Consider the following 21,600-nt stretch of genomic DNA (forward strand, 5'->3'; position numbering starts at 1 on the left):
GAGAGTCTATAATACACTTATTGCAATTTAATGTAATGGTAAATATTTTAGACGTGATCGGTTATCACGCTTTCGTCAGCCAGGTTGATTTTAAATAAATAAAAAAATGAAGGAAATTATGGGGTGTGGTCACATTAGCGAAATTTATGTCCATTTTCAATAGCGTTGGAAGCACTGCTCGAAACAGAAGTCACTTTGAAACCAAGCTTTCTGTTGTTAAGCTCGGGGAATTCACGGGACCAACTTGAAAACGAGTAGAATCTGTGTGGGGAACTTTTTCTTCCTCGTGAGAAACTGCCGATGACTGAATTCGCCCGCGAAAAATCACCGAATAACGTTAAATGAGTGCACATTAAAGGTAAAAGGTAGGCCAACTCACTCATTACGGTTTTGATATAGCTTCAACAACAGGTTTTAATCATCTGGCCACTATAGCTGGCATGACGGATCAAATGGTAAAATAAACCGTAGACTTTCAATAAATCGCGCGCGATCAGGCAACCCCGAGACAGTGGAGTCGCTCTGCTGCGCGTGCTCTGTTTAAGAATGTAAATGAGACCCAAATAATGATAAGAGACCCAAATGGTTCAAATTGAATTCGTATTATCTCAAGTGAAAGGGCGGGGGTAAGATGAAATAGGGGACACCTTTAACCCCCCAACAGCGCCTTCAAGTGATCTAAAAATGTAAACAAATTAACCAAGCCCACGGCATGATGGTGTCTTTAATATAGGCTAACAATGTTTATAATGCCACAGAAACCACATTGGTTTCAACTTAAAATTAGTTAGATAAATTTGTCAGTACACTGGGTAAGATTTGTTTGTCTGTTTATTTATTTATCTATCTATCAATTTATTTCCCCTCATTTCACTTTAATGGTTCAGATTAAAACACAATAATCTACTTGTATATAGTGTTAAATATGATTAGTTGAATACTGCAAATTGTAACTGATCCAGAACTGTTCCAATTAATCTAAATTCAACTTGTATGTGACATATGAAATGTTTTGTGTTGTGCATAATGATATGAAGGTTAGGAATTATGCATGGTAATTTTAATTCAGGAATTTAAATGAATCCACCCGAGTCACTCATGAAACTTAAGATATTTCACTGATAAATCTAACCAACCCCCCCACCTCCAAACAAATGAGGGCTGAGCTGTGACCGTGACAGCCAATCAGAGCAGAGAGGGTGTTACAAAACTTGTATAAATAGTTCAGGTGAGACAGGTGTCAGGTTGTGATGCACCTGACCAATCCACCTGTGTTAGACAGAGGCAGCAGAAAAGTACATGGTATTTTCTCCCAGAACGACACAACAAACAGAAGAAAAAAGGGAGGAAAGCATGACGTCATTTGTTCCACAAGCCCTTTCACCCCAGTTCCACAGCATGGGGCAGGCGTCCCAAGAGTTCAGCCTGTACGGTGACAACTTCTACAGCACTCAGCCTGTGCCTAGTCCACAGCAAACCCTGCCGTCCGCTTACGATTTCGGAGAATACGCCGGACAGACCTCCAACCCTTACCTGTGGTTCAACGGACCTGGGCTCAATCCGGCCCCCTGTCACAGCGGAGGGCCTCAGCACTACGGGATGCCGAAGTCGTACATGTCTGCAGGTGGAATCGGAGGCTCGGACGGCAGCATCAGCTGGTTCTCCCTGCCGTCCCAAGAAGATCTGATGAAACTCGTGAGGCCTCCATACTCTTACTCAGCACTCATTGCGATGGCAATACACGGAGCCCCAAGCCGACGTCTCACTCTTAGCCAGATCTACCAGTACGTGGCTGACAACTTCCCCTTCTACAACAAGAGCAAAGCCAGCTGGCAGAACTCAATCCGGCATAATCTCTCACTCAACGACTGCTTCATGAAAGTGCCCAGAGATGACAACGATCCAGGTTAGAACATGCTCAAGCTACTCCTTGTGTTTAGAATTTTTCTTGTGTTCTACTGTTTGGGTTTTAGTTCCAATTTAGTTCATGTTTCAACTGCCAAAATAACATAAAGTTGCTTCTGTTGAACAGGTAAAGGCAACTATTGGACCCTTGACCCAAACTGTGAGAAGATGTTCGATAATGGCAACTTCCGTCGCAAAAGGAAGAGAAAGTCCGACTTGGCCGAAGAGGAGGGTAAAGGCTATTCTGGATCGGACTCCGCTCTATCAAGTCCTAAAGAGCCCAGCGACACCTCCGAGAGAGGAAACTCTCCAGTCTCCGCAGATCTGACACCATGTCTCAAAGGCTTCCTCCATCAAATGGGTGATGTGGCTTCAGGCTCAAGAGAGGCTCTTCTTCCATCTTCTCTGGCATTGCCTTTGAGCCAAAAATCTTCTCCTAATGGGGCGTATGGCTCGTACTCATCGAGCGCAACCGTGCCGCAATGGGAAACCCACATTCCTCCCCCTGTCGCATCCAACATTTCCACTTCGCCTGCTCCATTCACAGACAGCTATAATGACACTATGCTCAACCAGTACACCAGCCAGCTCTATCCCGTGCTGGGCTCCTCTGACTTGCTGTATCCACGGGACGGAACAGAGGTGTAGCTCGGGTCATAGCACCATCATGTATGAACTGTGGCCACAGGCACTTGAGGGAGCGGTCGGCCCGCATCGTGAGCCAGGTTCCCACCGCAGTGCCTGATTCAGCAGGTCCGAGTGGACGCGGAGGAGATTCCCTCTATCAGACAGTTGTGTGAACGCTCTCACACGCTCTTCTCAGACTCACGTGCTGACATCATCTAAATCATGTTGCAGCTGAAAGACAACAGTAATCGCCCCGGGCTACTGCTCCCAGTACCGTTTTTTGTGTTGTGGTTTTGTTTCGTTTTTGCAACAGATTTCAGTTCTGTAAAATTGAAGGCTGGAACATGCATAAATGCACTGACTTTTAGCATAAATATGAATTTGTCCATTGTTCAATATTTTCTATTTGTATTGTTTGCTTTATATATTTTGTGATTGTAATATATACTGTTCTTGCCAAAATAAACATGCATATTCACAATTGCTACCATCTTTATTGCTATCGTATTTATAACAGTGCTGTTATTGTTAACTGGAACTATTACAAATGGTTTCTGTTCATTGAAATAAGGCTGAATAAAAAATATAACTTTAAAATCTTAAACTTAAGAAAAATAGACATCTTGCCTTGGCAACTAACAAAAATGAAATGTGCAAGCTGAAGTACTAAACCTTGTAAAAAAATGTTGCTGCATTCAATTTTTAAGTACGATCAACTTGGATGTTTAAGTCATTTCAACTTACATCACATCAAACTGACTTGAAAAAATGAGTTGAATCTTTTTTTTTTTTAAGTTGAAAATTGCTTAACTTATTTTGATGAGTTAAAGAAATGTAAAAACACTTGTTGTCATAACTTATTGATCATAGATTTTTTTACTTAAACTAAAAACACAAATTGAATAAAAATAAATACAAGTATGACAAAATAAATCAAATGAATACTAAAACAACATTAAAAACCTATCATCATTTACCCACACTCATGTCTCTTCAGATCTAGACTTTCTCATTGGCTGAACACAAAAGAAGATATTTTGAAAAATATTTGTGTGGTTTTCTTTTCATACAAGGAAAGCCAATGTTGTTGTTTTGGAGCCCGTTGACTTTCATTATATGGACAAAACAGATTAAATATTCTTCAAAATATCTTTTATGTTTCACAGAACAAATATAGGCTTAACATAATGATGAGTAATGGTGACCGTTTTTTTGTTTGGTTGTTTTTTAAGTGAACCGTCCTTTTAAGTGCTGGGTACATAATAAAACTCAACAACTGAACTGAAAATGTTCCACTATAACTTAAAGATTGAAGCAATAAACGAGACATTTTTAAGGCTCAATAATAGCAAAATTAAAACCGTGAAATGAAAGGGGGAAAAAGTTGAATACAACGGAAGAGATGCGATGCATCAAAACTTTCACCCGTATTTCAGTCATATTCATCATTCAGTGCTTATCAAGATGTGATGAGGCTCAGTTAAAGTTAGATCTACCTGCTATCTGCCAATAGAGTTAGTGATCCATCCCACATAAAGAACCGTTAAACAACACGCCTTAAACACGAAAAGAAGTCGTAATTATCAGCGCTTTTGGCTGACTTAAGTCCAAATCTGATCCACACTAAAGAGGAGGTCAAGCAAGAGAGAAGACTGCGAAAGGGACAATAAATATACAAATGCCTAATGTGTGAAAAGGCACAAACACTTCAAGCCTATATAGACCAACATGTGATTGTCAAAACTACCTAGTCTGTCATTACAGCCACTGACCCAAAGTAAAAGAAAGGTGAGGGGGAATACAGCTAAAGCAACCGTTAAACAACAAACCCTAATCGAGAGGAAAAGACTGGTTTGACAGCCATAGGGACACCATTTTTTTTATTTTTTATATGAAACAAAACTTGTTCCTCAGGCTCAGGGTCTCAAAATCTTTGGTTGCAAACAGATACTCAGATGAAAGACAATATTCCTCACAAGACTATAAGATCTTCGTTGGAATCAGCCGAACTATGTAACATTCTAAAGAATTGATTTATTCACAAACATATCTGGTAATATCCGAAAAGAACATATTTTGAGGCACTTACAATGGAAGTAAATGGGACTCCTTTTGGGATGATTCAAAAGCAGAAATGTGAAGCTTAAAACTTGTGAATTTGAGGTGTAAAACTGTTCAAGTCATCAATTGTACAGCTATTTAGGCATTATGCATTTTGCATTATGCTGTCATTGCAACGAAGTTAACAAAGGTTAATACATTTTCTCCAGACTTGAATCATCACACATTTTGATTATGTCTTAGCTGTAGGTCTATTGAGACAGCGAGTATTTAAACGTTTACAGATTGTCTCTATTCACTTTCATTACAGTTTTTTAAGAAAAGGAGAGACAAGTGGAAATGAATTTGTGTGATGCCATAAGTGCTCTTTAATTAGCTAAATACTGCCAATAGCTTAGCATGACTTCATCATGAATGGCCCTATTTGAATGGGACTGATAAGGGTGTGTGACATATGGGATATTGTACGTTATATCTTGCAGTACACCCAACTCGTTTCTTCCCTCAGGGAGTGAATCTATAGACTGGCGTTCACTAAACAGCAGAATACAGATCGTATAGAGTATGTGACACGCTGATTGGTGGTTCTTTTTTACTGCGTGTCAAGACTTGGCAGTGCAGATAAAAAGAAAGCAAATTTGAATTGAAGCAGTTTGGACCAGTTAGTTTACATAAGTGTTCTGACCTCAGTTATAAAAGAAGTCAAATAAGCCCAGAAATGCTGAGGTTACCTGACTAATGACTGTCATGGGAATCGTCTTTCATCCCCGCTCCCTCATGCCAAACAGAGGGAAACTGACATTTGCTCTGCTTCCACTGGCTCATTTGGTTCAGGAATTTGTTGGTAAGGTGGAAAATAAAACACTGATGTAAAATAGGAAGATCATTCCTTTAGATTAGAGAAAATGAGTCAGCTGTTCATTGCTGGTTTCAGCAGGGTTTCACCTTTCCGTTCCCTAAACCTGTTAGCTCCTCTTACCTCCCCCCACACAATACAGCGGGGTTAAAAGTCGCTGACCACAGTACGTTTTAAGAGTTTGAAGAATTTACAGTGAAGAAATGTAAGATGTATAAAATCATTTTTAGCATGTGAAAAGAGAGGTGTGTACCGAAAGTTTGCTTTATTTGCAACACATTCTAAAATTCATGTTAAAATACATTTCTAGTTTTCCTATTAACTTGACTCATGCTGATAATACATTTGAATGTAAAACACATGTTAAAAATGCCAAATAAAAGCATTTTTACTAGTATCTGTATAATATTAAATAAATACACACATAAATAAATAAAAACCTTCTTAAACAGATATGCCTAATTGAATAAAAATGCCTAATTATTTCTAAAAAAGACTTTTTGAAGGAAGTCTTGCTTCCTTCAAAAACGATGGGTTGTTTCAACCCGTGTTTGGGTCAAATACAACCACTGGGTTTAAAAATTAAATTAAATAAATTACACCAACAGTTGGGGTTGTCCATATTTGACTCAAATTTGTGGTCACAACATTATGCCATAAGTGCTGTTTATTGCACTATATAGAAGTATATGATCAATAAGTTATGACAACTTATGTTTTTACATTGCTTTGACTCATCAAAATAAGTTAAGCAATTTTCAACTTTTTTATAAGTCAGTTTAATGGAATTTGTTGAAATTCCTGAAACATCCAAGTTGATAATATATATATATATACTGTATATATATATCTATATATATATATATATTTTTTTTTTTTTTTTTTTCAGAGCAGATATATATATATATATATATATATATATATAGATAGATAGATAGATAGATAGATAGATAGATAGATATATATATATATATATATATATATATATATATATATATATATATATATATATATGCAAAAGCCTCTAAGTGCCATCTGAATTTTTTATCAAGCTCGTATATTTAGGTTCAGTAATTCAATTTCATGACAATTATTAGGTAATTTTCATTGCCATTAAAGTGAAATAACTGAACATAAACATACATGCTTGATAAAAATTATCATTCTAGAAGAAAATTTCTGATGGCACTTAAAGGCTTTTGCATCTGAAGTCTTCATATATATATATATATATATATATATATATATATATATATATATATATATATGGATTTACAGCAAGACAAATGTCTCTAACACTAGGAGTTTGATGTATATTTAAATTACATTTAAAATGTATAGGCCTATCCCACTGTATTAAGCAATAATCTAATAATGAACCATAATGATGCTTACAACTTGAGTGAATAGCCTGTTTTACCGGAGTAAATGGCCAGGATTTATGGCCCCGCGGCAGCACATGACAACAGTAGGACTCACTGATATACAGATATGCCAATCATTTCTCCCTGTAAAATCCAGTCCCTCCCTCAGCCCTCGATTCCTCAGGTGTTTATTGTCAAAACACAAGATTCACTGTCTCCCTACAACAAATTGACTCTACATTTAGATGTGTCACTTTGATCTAATCGATTGAATCTATCAACACAGAGAGTGTGCCATGTGTTTATAGCCAGGTGCCTCAGCTGCTGTCTTCTGATCTAGATCAGATTGCCTGTGGCTTAATGTGTGTGATACTGTAAAAATACTGTTTTATATATCAATTAACCAATAAAAATCTCACTGATGCATGCTTAATCAGAAACAACACTACATTTGCTGAGGGATATGGGGGGTTTACTTACTGTCGCCATTTCTTTAATACTTTATATTTTTAGCATGTTTTAGTATTCTGACATATTTAATGGAATTATTCAGAGTTCATGCTATTGACTGCAGTTAACTTTAAAAATCTCTCTGTTAGTGAAATTGTGCTGGCCCGCTCATTTAAATCCACTTAATGTTAGGATCTTGGCGTCTGTGCATGACAACAGAGACCTCGTGATCACCAGAAGATCACAGATCCACTGATAAACCTGGCATGTGCCACTCACACACACATCTGCAGACCCTAGAAACCTCGCCCTGCCTTCATACACACGTTCCTTCATCTCCATTCACACACAATAGCTTCAATGCTGTCTACTCTATTGAGATCCAAAGAGATGTCTCTTGTCCAACGACGCTGTAAGTGTGCCTGCTGTTTACTGACACATGCCACATCAATGGGCCAGTGTTGCTTGTAAACACAAGGCCCGATGGGGAGATAGATTGAGACAACTTGATTAAAAACGCCCTACGGCCACGGCCCCATCAAGTGCTGTGCAGGAGTGTGGAGAAAACCTGTTGCTCCATCCGAGCAGATGTCCATGGTCAGTGGAAGACACATTCTGCAGCTGGAAGAGCGAATGAAGGAAATATTCAAGCAACAAGAGTTTTATATACTGTATATGGCATGAATCTGGAAAACAAAACAAAAAAAAGTTGCTGCCTATAATTATTAAGTACAATCAACTTGGATGTTTCAGTCATTTCAACTTAAATTACATTAAACTGACTTTTTCAAAAATTTGTTGAATCTTATAACTTATTTTGATGACATGAAATACATGTTGTCATAACATATAATTTTTTACAGTTCTTCGTTATCGAAATAAATGATGCAAAGATGCACAGTAAATAGTAGATATTCATTTTAAAACCAATTACGTTGTGATTATAGACGTGGAGTTCAATTATTTAGGCCTTTATTTAGAAATTAAAAATCACTGAAACATAGGGGGTTGAAGTGTTTATTCAGTCAACAAATTAATTCAATTCAAATTACACTAAAGATATTAATGGGCATACATTAAATATACATTTGCATTTAAATACGTGGTACAAACAATGCTACATGAATCAAATAAATAATGATTTTTTTCTTTTTTTTTTACAATTAAAAATAACTGTTTTCTGTTTTAATGTAGGCCTAATTTATTCCTGTGACACAAAGCTGAATTTTCAGCCTCATTTCTCAGAATTCATTCTAATATGCTGATTTGGTTCGCAAATAATCATTTTTATCACTTTTTAAAACATGTGTGCTGCTTAATATTTTTGTGGAAACTCTGGTAGATTTTCTTTTTTTAATAATTCTTTGATAAACAGGAAACTCAAAAGAATGTTTATTTGAAACAGAAATCTAACCATATCTTTACAGTTACTTTTGATCAATTTAATGTTTTAATGACTTTTAATCAGTGTTAAATAAAAGTATTAATGTCTTTCAAAAAATCATACTGACCTCTTTTCAACTTTAAAAGATAAAATATAATAAAATAAAATAATTAGAATTAATAATCACTCTAAATGTAAGAACAATAAATAATTAGGATTTCAATTCTTGGCATTACGTCATTGAGTATGTCAAAGTCGTGTGTTTTGAGTATTTGTGATTGAACTGTATTCAGAGAGCTTAACTGGTTTCTATTGCTCATTATCTGAAATGGTTTCTGCCACATCCATCAGGCAGCTTGTCGTTCCTTATTCTCAGCAAAATAGCAGAAACCTGCAGTAATTCTTGGTAAACGTCATGTTTATTGATGAGCACACTTCAAGATTCAGTTACAGCACATGTCTGTGCAAAACTGTTACTTTCACCACGGCGGTTTTCACGTGTCATAGCAATCCAATGCATGTGTTGCCTAAGGACAAGTGAATAGAAGTTCTCACAGATATAATCTTTGTCTGAGATTGCTTGTGCTCCAGATTCTGTTTTACAATAATTACAGTGGCAATTTGTATGTAAATATGAAGGGAAAATTGGTGCTAGAATGAAATCAGGAATGGGGAATGGTGGATGTAAATTCAACATTTTAAAAGCAAGATTTCTCATGGCACCAACATATTATTTTAAAGTGTGCAAATAAAAATGAGCACAATACAAAAATAAATGAATCAATAAAGAAAAATAAACTCAATAATTAACTAAAATGAGTAAAAAATGTAAATATTTATAAATTTGTTTTTCATAATTTCATAAGTAGAATTATGGTACAAATTAAGTCATCATTATATATATATATATATATATATATTTTTTTTTTTTTTTTTTGCAGAGCAGATATGTAATAAAACAAATTCTATGTTGTTAACACTTATTTGTTTGTTTGTTTGTTTGTTTGTTTGTATTTATCATGTTACACTAATTTTCATCTTTTCATCAAAAACATATTATAGCAAAAGCTAATACAAATAATAAAATACCAATGCTACAACACAAAAATAAACCAAAAAAAGTAAAGCCTAAGCAGTACATCTGTATATATATATAGGCTATAATATACACTGAACAAAATTATAAACGCAACACTTTTGTTTTTGCCCCCATTTTTCATGAGCTGAACTCAAAGATCTCGGCAAAGGAGAAGTGCTCACTAACACAGATTTCGACAAATTTGTGAACAATATTTGAGAGAAATAGGCCTTTTGTGTACATAGAAAAAGTCTTAGATCTTTGAGCTCAGCTCATGAAAAATGGGGGCAAAAACAAAAGTGTTGCGTTTATAATTTTGTCCAGTGTTCTATATTTTTTACACTATTTGCTGATTGTAAAAAAAAAAAAAAACATTTAGCATCATATAAGTTTATAAAACAAGGAACAAGCCATCGTTGAAATAAAACGAAAGCTCTCTTTCTAAAGCTGTGGTTCCTTCGAGGAAGGAACTGTGTAAGCGAAACTATAAAAAGCGCTTATTCTTAAAGCAGATGATTGTGTAAGGCGCTGAATTGAACATCAGTCCTAGATAACATTAGATATGAAGAAAGCTCTGAGTGTGGAGCATGTCCTGCCCCAGCATGCCTCATTTTCGTTGATTGCTTGTCGGACCCCTATAACCCAGCTCTCTACCCCTATAGACAGCACCAGTCCCACGGGTTTCCCTCAGGACACCTGAGAGAGACTGGGTAAAAAAAACACTTTCGGCGACAGTCTTCATGAATCCTGGCGTGTCATCGTCTGGCCAGAGGATTAGGTTTACTGTGTGTCAACAGATCTGTCTCGGTATAATATCAATAAATGTTCACCCCCAGTGCACCGTAATCACAAAAATCAAGCACGAAAAAAAGTTTCTTATCATCTCCATAAGGATTACAATTCAGATCTCCTAACTGTCTATGAAATATGACACTGGGATATTGGGTGGGGAAGGCCGGAGAAACATAAACGAGACTCTTAGTTTTCCAAATACTAGTCCAAACGATTCCTTACCGGGATCTTTACAAGTCTGTGCAGGTGGACATGCAAAAACGTTGGTCTTTGTGCAGCTACTCATTTCCATATTTTAATTCGTCAAGTCATAAAGTATACAAGAACGATTGTCAGAACTTGGAGTTATACAGCTACACTTGATCCCAGACATGCATTAACACTGTAAATAATGGAGGACTGTCTTCTGTTAAAGCCTGTGGCTACAGATAAATCAGAGCATCACCTTCTCTACGCATCTGTCGTTCACTGGCACACATCTGGCCGCGTGCCATTCGCCTAACATCCAAAACCGTAAACTCTCTATGGCTTTGAAATGCGTGTTATATATTTAATAGAGAGGAGCTGTGTTTTGCATGAAGTAGGCCTATTTCCATAAAAGCCCAGTCGTTTATTAGAGGGGAGGCTTGAACGTTTTTTTTTTTTTTTCTTAAGACCTAAGAATGACAAACAAACAGAAATGGGTGTTGAAATAGAATGATATTGAACTGTTTTTAATTGCTCTTGGAACATTCAGTACCATGTAGAGAGCTTCTGGTCGTGTCAAAGTGATGCTTTATCAGTCAGACAGATGCTTGTCACTATAGCGGTTTCTCATTTATCATTGGAGGCTTTCTCTTGTTAGACCCGTTAGATTTCAGTGCTGATCTCCAGATGGGCGTGGATGGTGCACTCAAGTGTGAATTGGATGACAGGGTTGACAGGAGTTTATGAACTGCAAAGCTATCAGAGGTGGAGAACATGTCCCCACAGGCCCCCGGTCGCCCCATGGCTGTCCTGATGGCACACTGACACCCCAATAACCTGATACACGCACATACACAAAGCTTTGGAACACAAACAAAAATGTCACTGTTATGCAAATAGAGGTCAAGCTGCTGCTTTTTATGACCATCTTAAAGAGTTTGTGATCTTAACCCTGACGTGACATCTCTGTGATAAAAACCAGCTCTAAACGATACGCTTCGAACCACTCAAGCATTATAATTCAATGCCCTCTGATCTTTCTGTTATATGATATCTTTCTCTTCTCTTTTCATGTAAATATTTTGGCCTTTACAATGAACAATTAAGCCTGACAGACAACCCTTTAATAGTTTTCTACTCAAACAGGGGCAGGCAGATTTTTTTTTTTTTTTTTTTTTTTAGGATACTATGCATCCTGATAAAGTTCCCTTGGCCTCTGGAATTAAAATAGCCCCACATCATCACATAGCCTTCACCATACCTAGAGATTGGCATGGTTTTATTTCAGTTAGCCTAATGATTTGCATTGAGAGATGATCTTATGGAAAGTACTCCATGCCAATCTCTAGGTATGGTGAAGGCTATGTGATGATGTGGGGCTATTTTAATTCCAAAGGCCAAGGGAACTTTATCAGGATGCATAGTATCCTAAAAAATAAATAAATAAAAATACTTAAAAATAAAAATCTGCCTGCCTCTATGGGAATTTAACATAGGGGTGTCCAAACTTATGCACCCTGTATTTTAAGGAAGAACATTTATTTATTTACGATACATTATTCATTCACAAAGAAAATTGGTGTCCTTAAAGGTTGGATTTTTCCTAATTTTTTTAATTAAGGCATTAAGTTCAGTTTCCAAAAGATGATTTTTTATTCCTCTTTTTAGTCAACTTTAGCATGGGTGTCTAAACTTATGCATAGCACTGTATACATACATATATATATATATATATATATATATATATATATATATATATATATATATATATATATATATATATATATATATATATATATATATATCAGAACCTAAATCAGAACCTAAACACATATGATGATTTTATTTATATATTTAATATATAAATAATTATTTACATATGTGACCCTGGACCACAAAACCAGTCACATGGGTCAATTTTTTTAAATTGAGATTTATACATCTGAATAAATAAGCTTTCCATTGATGTATGGTTTGTTAGGATAGGACAATATTTGTCCAAGATACGACTATTTGAAAATCTGGAATCTGAGGGTGCAAATATATATTATTTGGTAGGTAGCAATGTAATAAGCGGGATAATGTAGAGATAAAAAATAGTCTGTTCCGTCTCGGTTCCTGCGTCCATAGCAACGCTCTGTTTTTCATGCACTAATATATTATTGCATGGCTTGGTTGAATTCTAATGTAGAATGCGGTCTGTTACGTAAGGGATAATGAAGCGAAGCATTTATGTAGAGCATTTACTCTGGTTGTTATAGCGAATACAACCCTGACAGGCTGATCGGGTTTGCGTCGGGGTATTGAATCAGCCTGAAGGGGTTGTATTCGCTATAACAACCGCCTCGCTCTACATTATCCCGCTTATTACATGGCTACCCACCAAATAAATCAATAATTTGACACAAAATATTGATTTAAAAAGGAGTTTATTGATTTAAAAACGATTAAGCTTCCGCTAAAGAAAATAGTCCGTTACGTCTCTACGGTTAGAATCCTGCGTCCATAGCAACGGTCTGTTTTTCATGGCAACTGTGTGTTATACTTCGCAGCGGTCTGTTATCTGCAAAGTATAACACACCGTTGCCATGAAAAACAGAGCGTTGCTATGGACGCAGGATTCAAACCGTAGAGACAGAAACGGACTATTTTCTTTACCTCGTGTCCTGACCAGACACGACGCGATAAGATTCCAGCGACAAATAATGTGTCTGATCTGTCTACTGTCTGTCCACACTAGACATGACGCGACTGCGAGATGCGTCAAAATCAATCAAAACCCAGAGCCAATCAGAACAGCGTGTGGGCGGAGTCTCACGGCGAGTGTACAGCACCAGAGAAAAATCTTGACGGCACTCGTCTCGTGAGAAAATGGATAAGTAGTTACATAATCAAATTCACAAATATTACACCACTTAAACATTATTAAAAATACATAGGCTGAGTTACTAAAACAATCTTTGTCAAAGAACACAGTTTGTTCACAGTTTGAACGTTCTTGTTCCCATTTGTTTAATTTCAAGATCTGAGGTGAATTATCCATTGTTGCTTTTACAGCTACAAAGCTGGAGCACTAAATGATATTCAAAGTCACATTACACGCTTTTAACATTAAATAAAGCAGATAAACAGTATCTGAGATTATCATTGCCACACTTTGTGTTTGTTGTTCCAGCGCGACATCGCAGAAAAACAGAAACCGTTTCTAAAATAGAATCGTCGCGTGTCGCCGTCGCGGCTGGTTAGGACAAAAACTCTGATTAACATGGAAAAGATGCCTTTTATCGCGTGTCGCGTCGTCGCGGTGTTAGCGGAAGCAATATAATCTTACAAGCTTTGCGTCGGGGTCCTGATCTTACCTCGCTCTACATTATCCCTTACATATAATATAATATAATATAATATAATATAATATAATATAATATAATATAATATAAAATAATATAATATAATATAATATAATATAATATAATATAATATAATAGGCGAATATATTAAAATGTAGGCTATACCATTCAAAAGTTTGGGGTCAGTAAGATCTTTTTTTCAAAGAAATTAATACATATATTCAGCAAGGATGCATTAAATTGATCAAAAGTGACAGTAGAGACATGATTTCTACAAAAATATTGTGGAATACTAACACTGTTTTCAACTTTGATAATAATAAAAAATGTTTCCTGAGCACCAAATCAGTATATTAGAATGATTTCTGGAATATTCCCTATGAAAAGTCAGCTTTGCCAACACAGGAATAAATTACATACATTTTTAAATATATTATTGTAGAAATATATTTTGAACAAATACATGCAGCCTTGATGAGCATTAGAGACTTATTTCAATAACATAAAAAAGTCTTAGCAACCCCAACATTTTGAATAGTAGTGTGGGCCTACACAAATTGTAATTTGGAAACTGAATAGGCCTATTAAACAACTGGAACTGGCAATGTAATTTCTTTCTCACTGCCATGGGATAGGCAAGGCAGCAACATATATGACGGTTCTCCTCCTTTCTGAGGTGCTGACAGGGGTATTACTCTCGGAAAGAGTCAGCGGGTGCAAGCGTTTCGAGGGTTTACCTCATGCCCCAGGCTCAGAATTATTGCTCAACAGAATACGGTGAAATCAGTAAATCTCCTGCTACACCTGCTTTATCACCAGCAGCACCTGTCTGGAATAGAAACTGTCCCATTCTTTAGAGAGAGGGGAAGGAGATGATGGACCACACAAGAACATTATAGGAACGATGTAAGACATGAACCGGTATAGCTGGCAGGGTAAAGTAGGGTCAATGGGTGAGAGGTGAGGGGGTGTCAAGGTGGCGCGTGCTGCTGTTCCAGAGGGGACGGCAGGCGGCAGGTGCATTGTTGATACCCTAAACATGTGCAAGGACAGTGCCAAGCCCTGGAAAAGACATTTCGGCTAAGATACTGAGAAAAGTAGATGAGCCAGAACCTGCATCCTCCTGCATATCCACCTCAAACAGCCAACTTGGTACGTTAAACATGTCAACAGAGAAATGGTTAGGGGGGGAAAAAGAAAAAGTGTGAAGATATGAGTGGGAGATAAAGAAAAACACGAAATGATAGACAAGTGTGTGGAAGAAAACCAACTGTAGATTGGTTTTCTCCATCCTCCAATTGCTGTCTTACAATGAAAGTGCTTTTTTTCTATGGAGAGTAATAGCTAGACATTGAGGAAAGTGTCAAAGTAACCAAAACGCAAGTTGTACTACTACAATGCTAGTGTGTTGTGGGTAGTTGCAAGCACATGCTACATGCTACAGGGTGGTTGCTACATGGTTTAAAGGGATAGTTTCCCCCAAAATGAAAATGAAAACAACCCTCAAGTTGTCCCAAACCTGTATGAGTTTATTTTTAACACAAAACACAAAAGAAGATATTTTGAAGAATCCAAAGAAATGAAAAACAGGTCCCAGGTCCCAAATCAAATTTTCAATGAGGAGAAGGATAAAGTTAAAAAGCCTTTATTTAGCGTGGCTTAAGTCATTTTAAAAAACAAAACACGAGCCAACATGTTTCGACCAACAAGTGGTCTTCTTCAGGGCAAAGACACTTGTTTTTCGTTTCTTTGGATTTTTTTTCCCTACCCCAAGAGCACCCATTACGGACTTTATAACTTTACCTGAGCGCCTGGTTGAACCTCTTATATTTTGAAGAATGTTGGTAACGAGTTGACGGTAGCCATTGACTTTCCATATTAGGAAAAAAAATACTATGGAAGTCAATGGGGTACAACTGTCTTGTTACCAACAATCTTCAAAATATCTTCTTTTGTGCTCAGCAGAAAAAAGAAACTCATACAGGTTTGGCACAAACTGTATTTTTATCCTGGTCTCCTAGCCTGACCAGCTGAAAAGTGTCTACAATCCTTTTTTAAAAGCGTGCTAATGGAGACAAATTCAAATCAGCTATTTCAAACTTTTTTTATATTTTTTTCTTTTTATTGCTTTGTTTTGTTTTTTACTTTGTGTGTGCGTGTGTGTTTGTGTGTGTTCAGTAGGGTGCTTATTTTTGTACGTTTTTTTGTATTATTTTATTTTATTGTCAACCATGATGTAAATACTCTCAGCAACTCGCAGATTTTGAGGAATTGAGTAAATGAGTTGTTTTGTGCTAAATTTTATTATTGCTTGTTCAAACAGCAATAGTGATGCTTACCTTAGCAAGGACACCTAACTAGTGATGGTACAACGCAGGCAAACAATATCCCATATCTATGACTAAAATAATTCATTATAATAACTAGTAATAATAACTTGTTTTTTTCCATTCCTTCAGTTTGTTGGTCCTCCATCGCCCATATTACTCATCGACCACACTTTGAAGTGTGTACACTAAAACATGGCTGAACTTTAAGGCTTGTTTGGTAAACTCATGGCATTGGCTATGTCACCATGCCCCTGGACACAGGTGACTCACGTCAGACCCCATCCCGCTGTTGGGAGTAAATAGACGAACACGTGGCCTGGAATGTGGTTTACAGGAAGGACATTTGAACGCCCTTGTCACATTAATGCACAGTTTCTGTTCCACCCAGCTTTTCATGCAGTTTATTAGCCCAGTGGTTCCCAACCCTTGTCCTGGAGTAGGCCTACTTTTTTGATATCTCTCTAATCTGACTGAGATCTTGAGTCTTTACAATTGATCCGATGAGCTGAATCAGGTGTGTTTGATTATAAGACATCTTAACCATAGCCACTTGAAGGCAAGCCTGCAAGGTTGGCAAAAAAAAGAAAAAAAAAAAGAAGAAAAAAAGAAAGCATAACACCTGCTAATGTTGTGGTAAGCAGTGAAGGAGACCAGAGGCTGTTTTTAAGGATGTCAATAGAGGAGAGTCTTCACAACACTGAATAAACTGCTTTTGTGGGAAAACGGCTTATCATTTAATGAATCCACGGCCTATCAGCTAATCTTCAACATGTTTGCTCTTAAACATTCGTTTTGGATTGATCTATTTTTAGAGTTTACGAGAAGTCACTGACAATTGCGCGACGGGTATGGATTCAGTTTATGCCACTTCTCATTCATTTCAGGCAATTCCAATCAGAAGTGAAGTCCCTATGCCCCAATCATTCCGAAGGGAAGAGCCCTTGAAGTGGGGACTTTGGAGGGAGCAGGACACTTGTCTGTCATAACAAAGCTGTTTGGAACGCACTTTAGCAATGAAAGACCACATAATTTCCTCTAGCTTCACATAGATTGGTACCACTACAAAGCTAGGCAGCGACAACAGGAATATTTTATTATTATACACTAATATATAAAAATGATAACAAATATATATGCTTTATGTGTTTGTGTTCCCGATCTGCTCTTAACTTTTGAAGTTAAGCATTAAACATAAATCATTAAAAACGTATCTTATAAACTTAATTTGAAATGCATGACATGGGTGATATATATCATGGTAATGATGTGGGTGATAAATGGATGATTTATATCACAACAAAACAAAACACCTTGAGCCCCGCCCATTTTGAGTGCTCCGCTCTTTGTATTCTGTCATCCATTTTGTATTTCCACAGCATGAAGGTAAGATCTTACAGATTTATTAATGAACCGCTCGTTTTAAAATCTTCCCGGTGTACTGACATTTATGACATCCGCTTCAAACATTACAATGCTCTACAATAAGTAAATCCACTTCACCAGCTGCTTACTCTTCGACAGTGATGCCATAGAAACTTGTGGAAGGGCCCTTCGTGAAGGGATTCAGTTGTTCACTTTCGTTTGGAACGCTCCTACAAATAACGTCCCCTTCCCGAAGTGCCCTTCAAGGGTGCAAAAATGTTGTTTGCTATTCGCCCTTCTATGGTAGCCTATTCGCAAACAGTGATCGTACAACTCTGAAGGAAATTCAGTGACGTCAAGACTGTAATGTGATTGGTTATGAAGGCACACATGATCCAAGTTAGCCATTACGCTTTTTCCAATGGTAGAGCTACGGACTCTCATACCTCCCACGACCATCTCTGTCTTAACTGTGCAGTGCTGGGGTTAGTTAGCCAATACCACTGCATTAGCCAATGCCTGTGTCCGGTTTCACAAATGTATTATAATGAGCTCACCAATGGGGCATCAAAAGACCAAACATCCAAACAGAATTCCTTTGCATTTCCCATATAGACTGTGTCAGAAAAATGTCAGTATTGTTTTTCATTGTTGTTCTTCCATGTATAGTAGGCTACCTCCTCAGATCTGGTGGACTAACTGTGGTCTTGGTCCCTCAAGAGACAAGAAAATCTTGTGTAATCCAATATAGTGATGAAATGTGAAGCAAAAGAAATTGTATTATCCATGTCTTCCATGCTTGCTGCCTTTAAATGCCTGCAGTCTTAAGCGTCAGCCGCCCTGTTCTCTGGTTTTGGCAAATGGATGGAGTGAAACCCCTCTCTTGTGCTTATATACATGATTTGGGAGTAAAATGTGCCAAAAAAACAACAAACACCATGGGAGTAATAGCATTTCGGTATTAAATATTTAAGATGTCAACACAGACTAAACAAGCACCAGGAATCTGGGCCTAGTGTAATGAAAGAGATCCACAGTGAAGTCTGTTTATCAGTTTCAACACCTAACAGACACTGTGTTGCCTCACCAAACAAAGAGGCCCTACTCTACTTATGGCCATATTCTGTTTCAGTCATGAGCTTTAAGTAAATATATGAGAATGATGAGTGACATTTTTCAAGTTTTGATACAAAATACAGCATATATCCTGTACAATGAACTTCAGTGAGCAGTGTAAGTGTGTACAGGCTTGATGGCGTAACCTCTCTAACGGAACGGAAGGAGTTTCTGGAAGGCCAATACTGCCACCATGTGGATATGCACATGGCCGTTGCCAGAACCACTGTTGCGTACGGCATGTGCTGATTTTACTGTAGCGTTACTGTTGATCCTGTAAAAACATTCCTGACCGAAAATTGAACCCTTACCGTGTCCATAAACCTAACCCTACCCATAAGTTATCCCTAAAATCAGAGGAAAATGATGAATAACACTGATGTAGAAGCACTCAACCCTGGTTTGTCAGCTTGAAACTTTCCTCAAAAAAGTTCCTCAAATCTGATTAGTTGATTGGAAAGAAGTCATCCGTAACACAGAACCTGATTTCATCAAGTAGCCTACATGTTCCCCGATCAACATCTTTGTTGATCCTGGAGCAACACATCAACAAAGATGTTGATCCAGGAACATGTTGTACTTTGTGTACATGTTGTGAAATCAGGTTCTGTGTTACAGACTTCTTTATACATTGGTTTCTCAAACTGCCTGTCCATTAAACATACTTTATGTACTTGTTGGGGAGTTTATTCTAGTTCTTAAGGGGAAAGCAATGCCTCTACAAAACAGAGTAGACATAATATGAATAATACAATATACATTGTCCAAAATAATTAAATTCAATTAACTTTTGAACGCATCAAGTGTAGCATGATTTGTTTCTAAGTCTTTAAATATTTCTCTTCCTGCAAATCTTTGTAATTCCTCACTCAAGTGTATGTTACATTTGTAAGATATACCTTTTTGCTAATATTATACAGAATGATATATGAAATATGCATCAGCACCATGTCATCTACTGTTTGGAAAAAAGGCACTATTACATAGCAGACTTTCTGTATTTAAAAATATGCAAATTTGGATAAAATTTTGGACAATGTTTCATTGTGATATCAACCAAACAAGTTTATGATTATTTAAGTGAATGCGTGTATAGGTGGGAACAACATAAGGCTGATAAATCAGATGTATTCAACCAGAATGCATATGAATGGCATTTTATGATTTCATATCGATGATTCTTCCAAGTTACCAAGGTGAAAAAGACATACTATTAAATGTATTAAAAATGCATTAAAGTAAATTTGTATTGTATTAAAAACATACTCAAGTACATTAATTTAATATTAAAAATTTGGGGAACATTGTATTTTAAAAACACCATCATGTTACAATGCAAAAGTATAAATGTTAAATTAGTACTTATCCAAAGAAACATGAGAAAAACTGTACCAAAAAAAAGTTTATTTCGACATCTCTTGGAGCTCTCTGAGGTCCACTGCCCCAAAATCAAATCAATCAAGCAGTTCTGAAAAACTTAAAAAACAAAATCCAGTCAATACAGAATGCATTATAAAGATCAACAGTAAAACATTGAGTAAAACAACAGGCTGAATATTAAGCTCCATCCACTGTCAGATGACATGAACCGAAGCTTCCTTTAAACAACATTGTATTAACTGTATTATACATTTTTGCTCCTTTCCACAAATGAAGTCCACAAAGAAGAAAACTATCCAGAACTGGGTTTCAGACGCACTGGTGAACACTAACACCATGCAAAATCACCCAAAACAACCATCCCAAATTGTTTTTTTATTTTCATTTTTAATAGAATGATTGAATAGACATGTCCTCAGATTGGTTTAGGCAGAGATGTGACTTCCTCCAGACACTCATCATAGGCTTCTTTATAATCATCATGCGGTTTGACCATGATAACACAGGTTGGCCTTTTGGATCCAGCTGACGAGCCCAAATCCTGCAGAAAGAGGAATACAAACTCATGAGTATTGTAACTGTACATTAAATTTGATTTGGAGAGGCAAACATAATACACTCCTGAACTTACAACTTTAGATGGAACATAAGCATAAGCCAGGTTTCTGTCTTCACACATGATTGGTAAGTGGCAATACACCTCGATGGGAAGAGTGTCTCCAGCAAATATCACAATACTAAAAGATGACAGAAAATAGTGTTGAAAAAATACACAAACACGTGGACTCCTCAACAAGTGACCATTATACTAAAACATGAGGACAATGAGCCGCATCTTACCCAGTCTCCCCTTTGTTGATAAACTTCTGTACCTCTTTCACTCCTCGTCGAATCTGTTTGACTTTAGCAGCTGTGAAAAACAACGAATAACATTTATAATGAATAACTGACTGGAACCACGTGCCGGTCTCTTAAACAATAAAACTATACAAACATGTTTAGTATACTTTTATTCAGATTTAAAGGAATTATAGTTAACGATTATCGTGTGGAAAAAAATACCTTTCTTGACGCATTTGTAGAGCTTTTTGCTTAGTTTACGCGATGCAAGCGGGTTTGCGATGGGGTTTATATTAGCTATTAGTTCTTGGTATGATTTTTCTGTTCCCCCGGTCTCCTCCTCGACGGTTTTCTCCTTCTTTACCTTTGTCATTTTTCGAAATATGGGAAAGTTATTACTAAGAGATCAATTTTGTGTAGCAGGACAAACACACGTGCGGTGACTCTGGACGTATTTCCGGTGTTTCAGCGGAATATACTGTTGTTAGTTCTGTTTAGAAACACTGACACCTAGTGCACAGA

General features: G+C 36.8%; 2 protein-coding genes across 2 annotated transcripts; one reads left to right on the top strand and one right to left on the bottom strand.

The window, feature by feature from the left end:
• Positions 1-1,247: 1,247 nt before the first annotated feature.
• foxi3a (forkhead box I3a) lies at positions 1,248-3,017 on the top strand. The gene is made up of 2 exons (XM_081390557.1): positions 1,248-1,906; positions 2,033-3,017. The coding sequence occupies exons 1-2, from the start codon at positions 1,300-1,302 to the stop codon at positions 2,551-2,553; spliced, it is 1,128 nt and encodes a 375-aa protein (XP_081246683.1). The 5' UTR covers positions 1,248-1,299; the 3' UTR covers positions 2,554-3,017.
• Positions 3,018-20,242: 17,225 nt separating this feature from the next.
• Positions 20,243-21,595, bottom strand: nhp2 (NHP2 ribonucleoprotein homolog (yeast)). Its single transcript, XM_081390821.1, has 4 exons — positions 21,301-21,595; positions 21,079-21,148; positions 20,870-20,975; positions 20,243-20,779 (listed from the first exon to the last, which is right to left on the bottom strand). The coding sequence occupies exons 1-4, from the start codon at positions 21,449-21,451 to the stop codon at positions 20,654-20,656; spliced, it is 453 nt and encodes a 150-aa protein (XP_081246947.1). The 5' UTR covers positions 21,452-21,595; the 3' UTR covers positions 20,243-20,653.
• Positions 21,596-21,600: the final 5 nt, after the last annotated feature.

Source organism: Scardinius erythrophthalmus (assembly GCF_964197995.2).
Source record: "Scardinius erythrophthalmus genome assembly, chromosome: 17".
NCBI lineage: Eukaryota > Metazoa > Chordata > Actinopteri > Cypriniformes > Leuciscidae > Scardinius > Scardinius erythrophthalmus.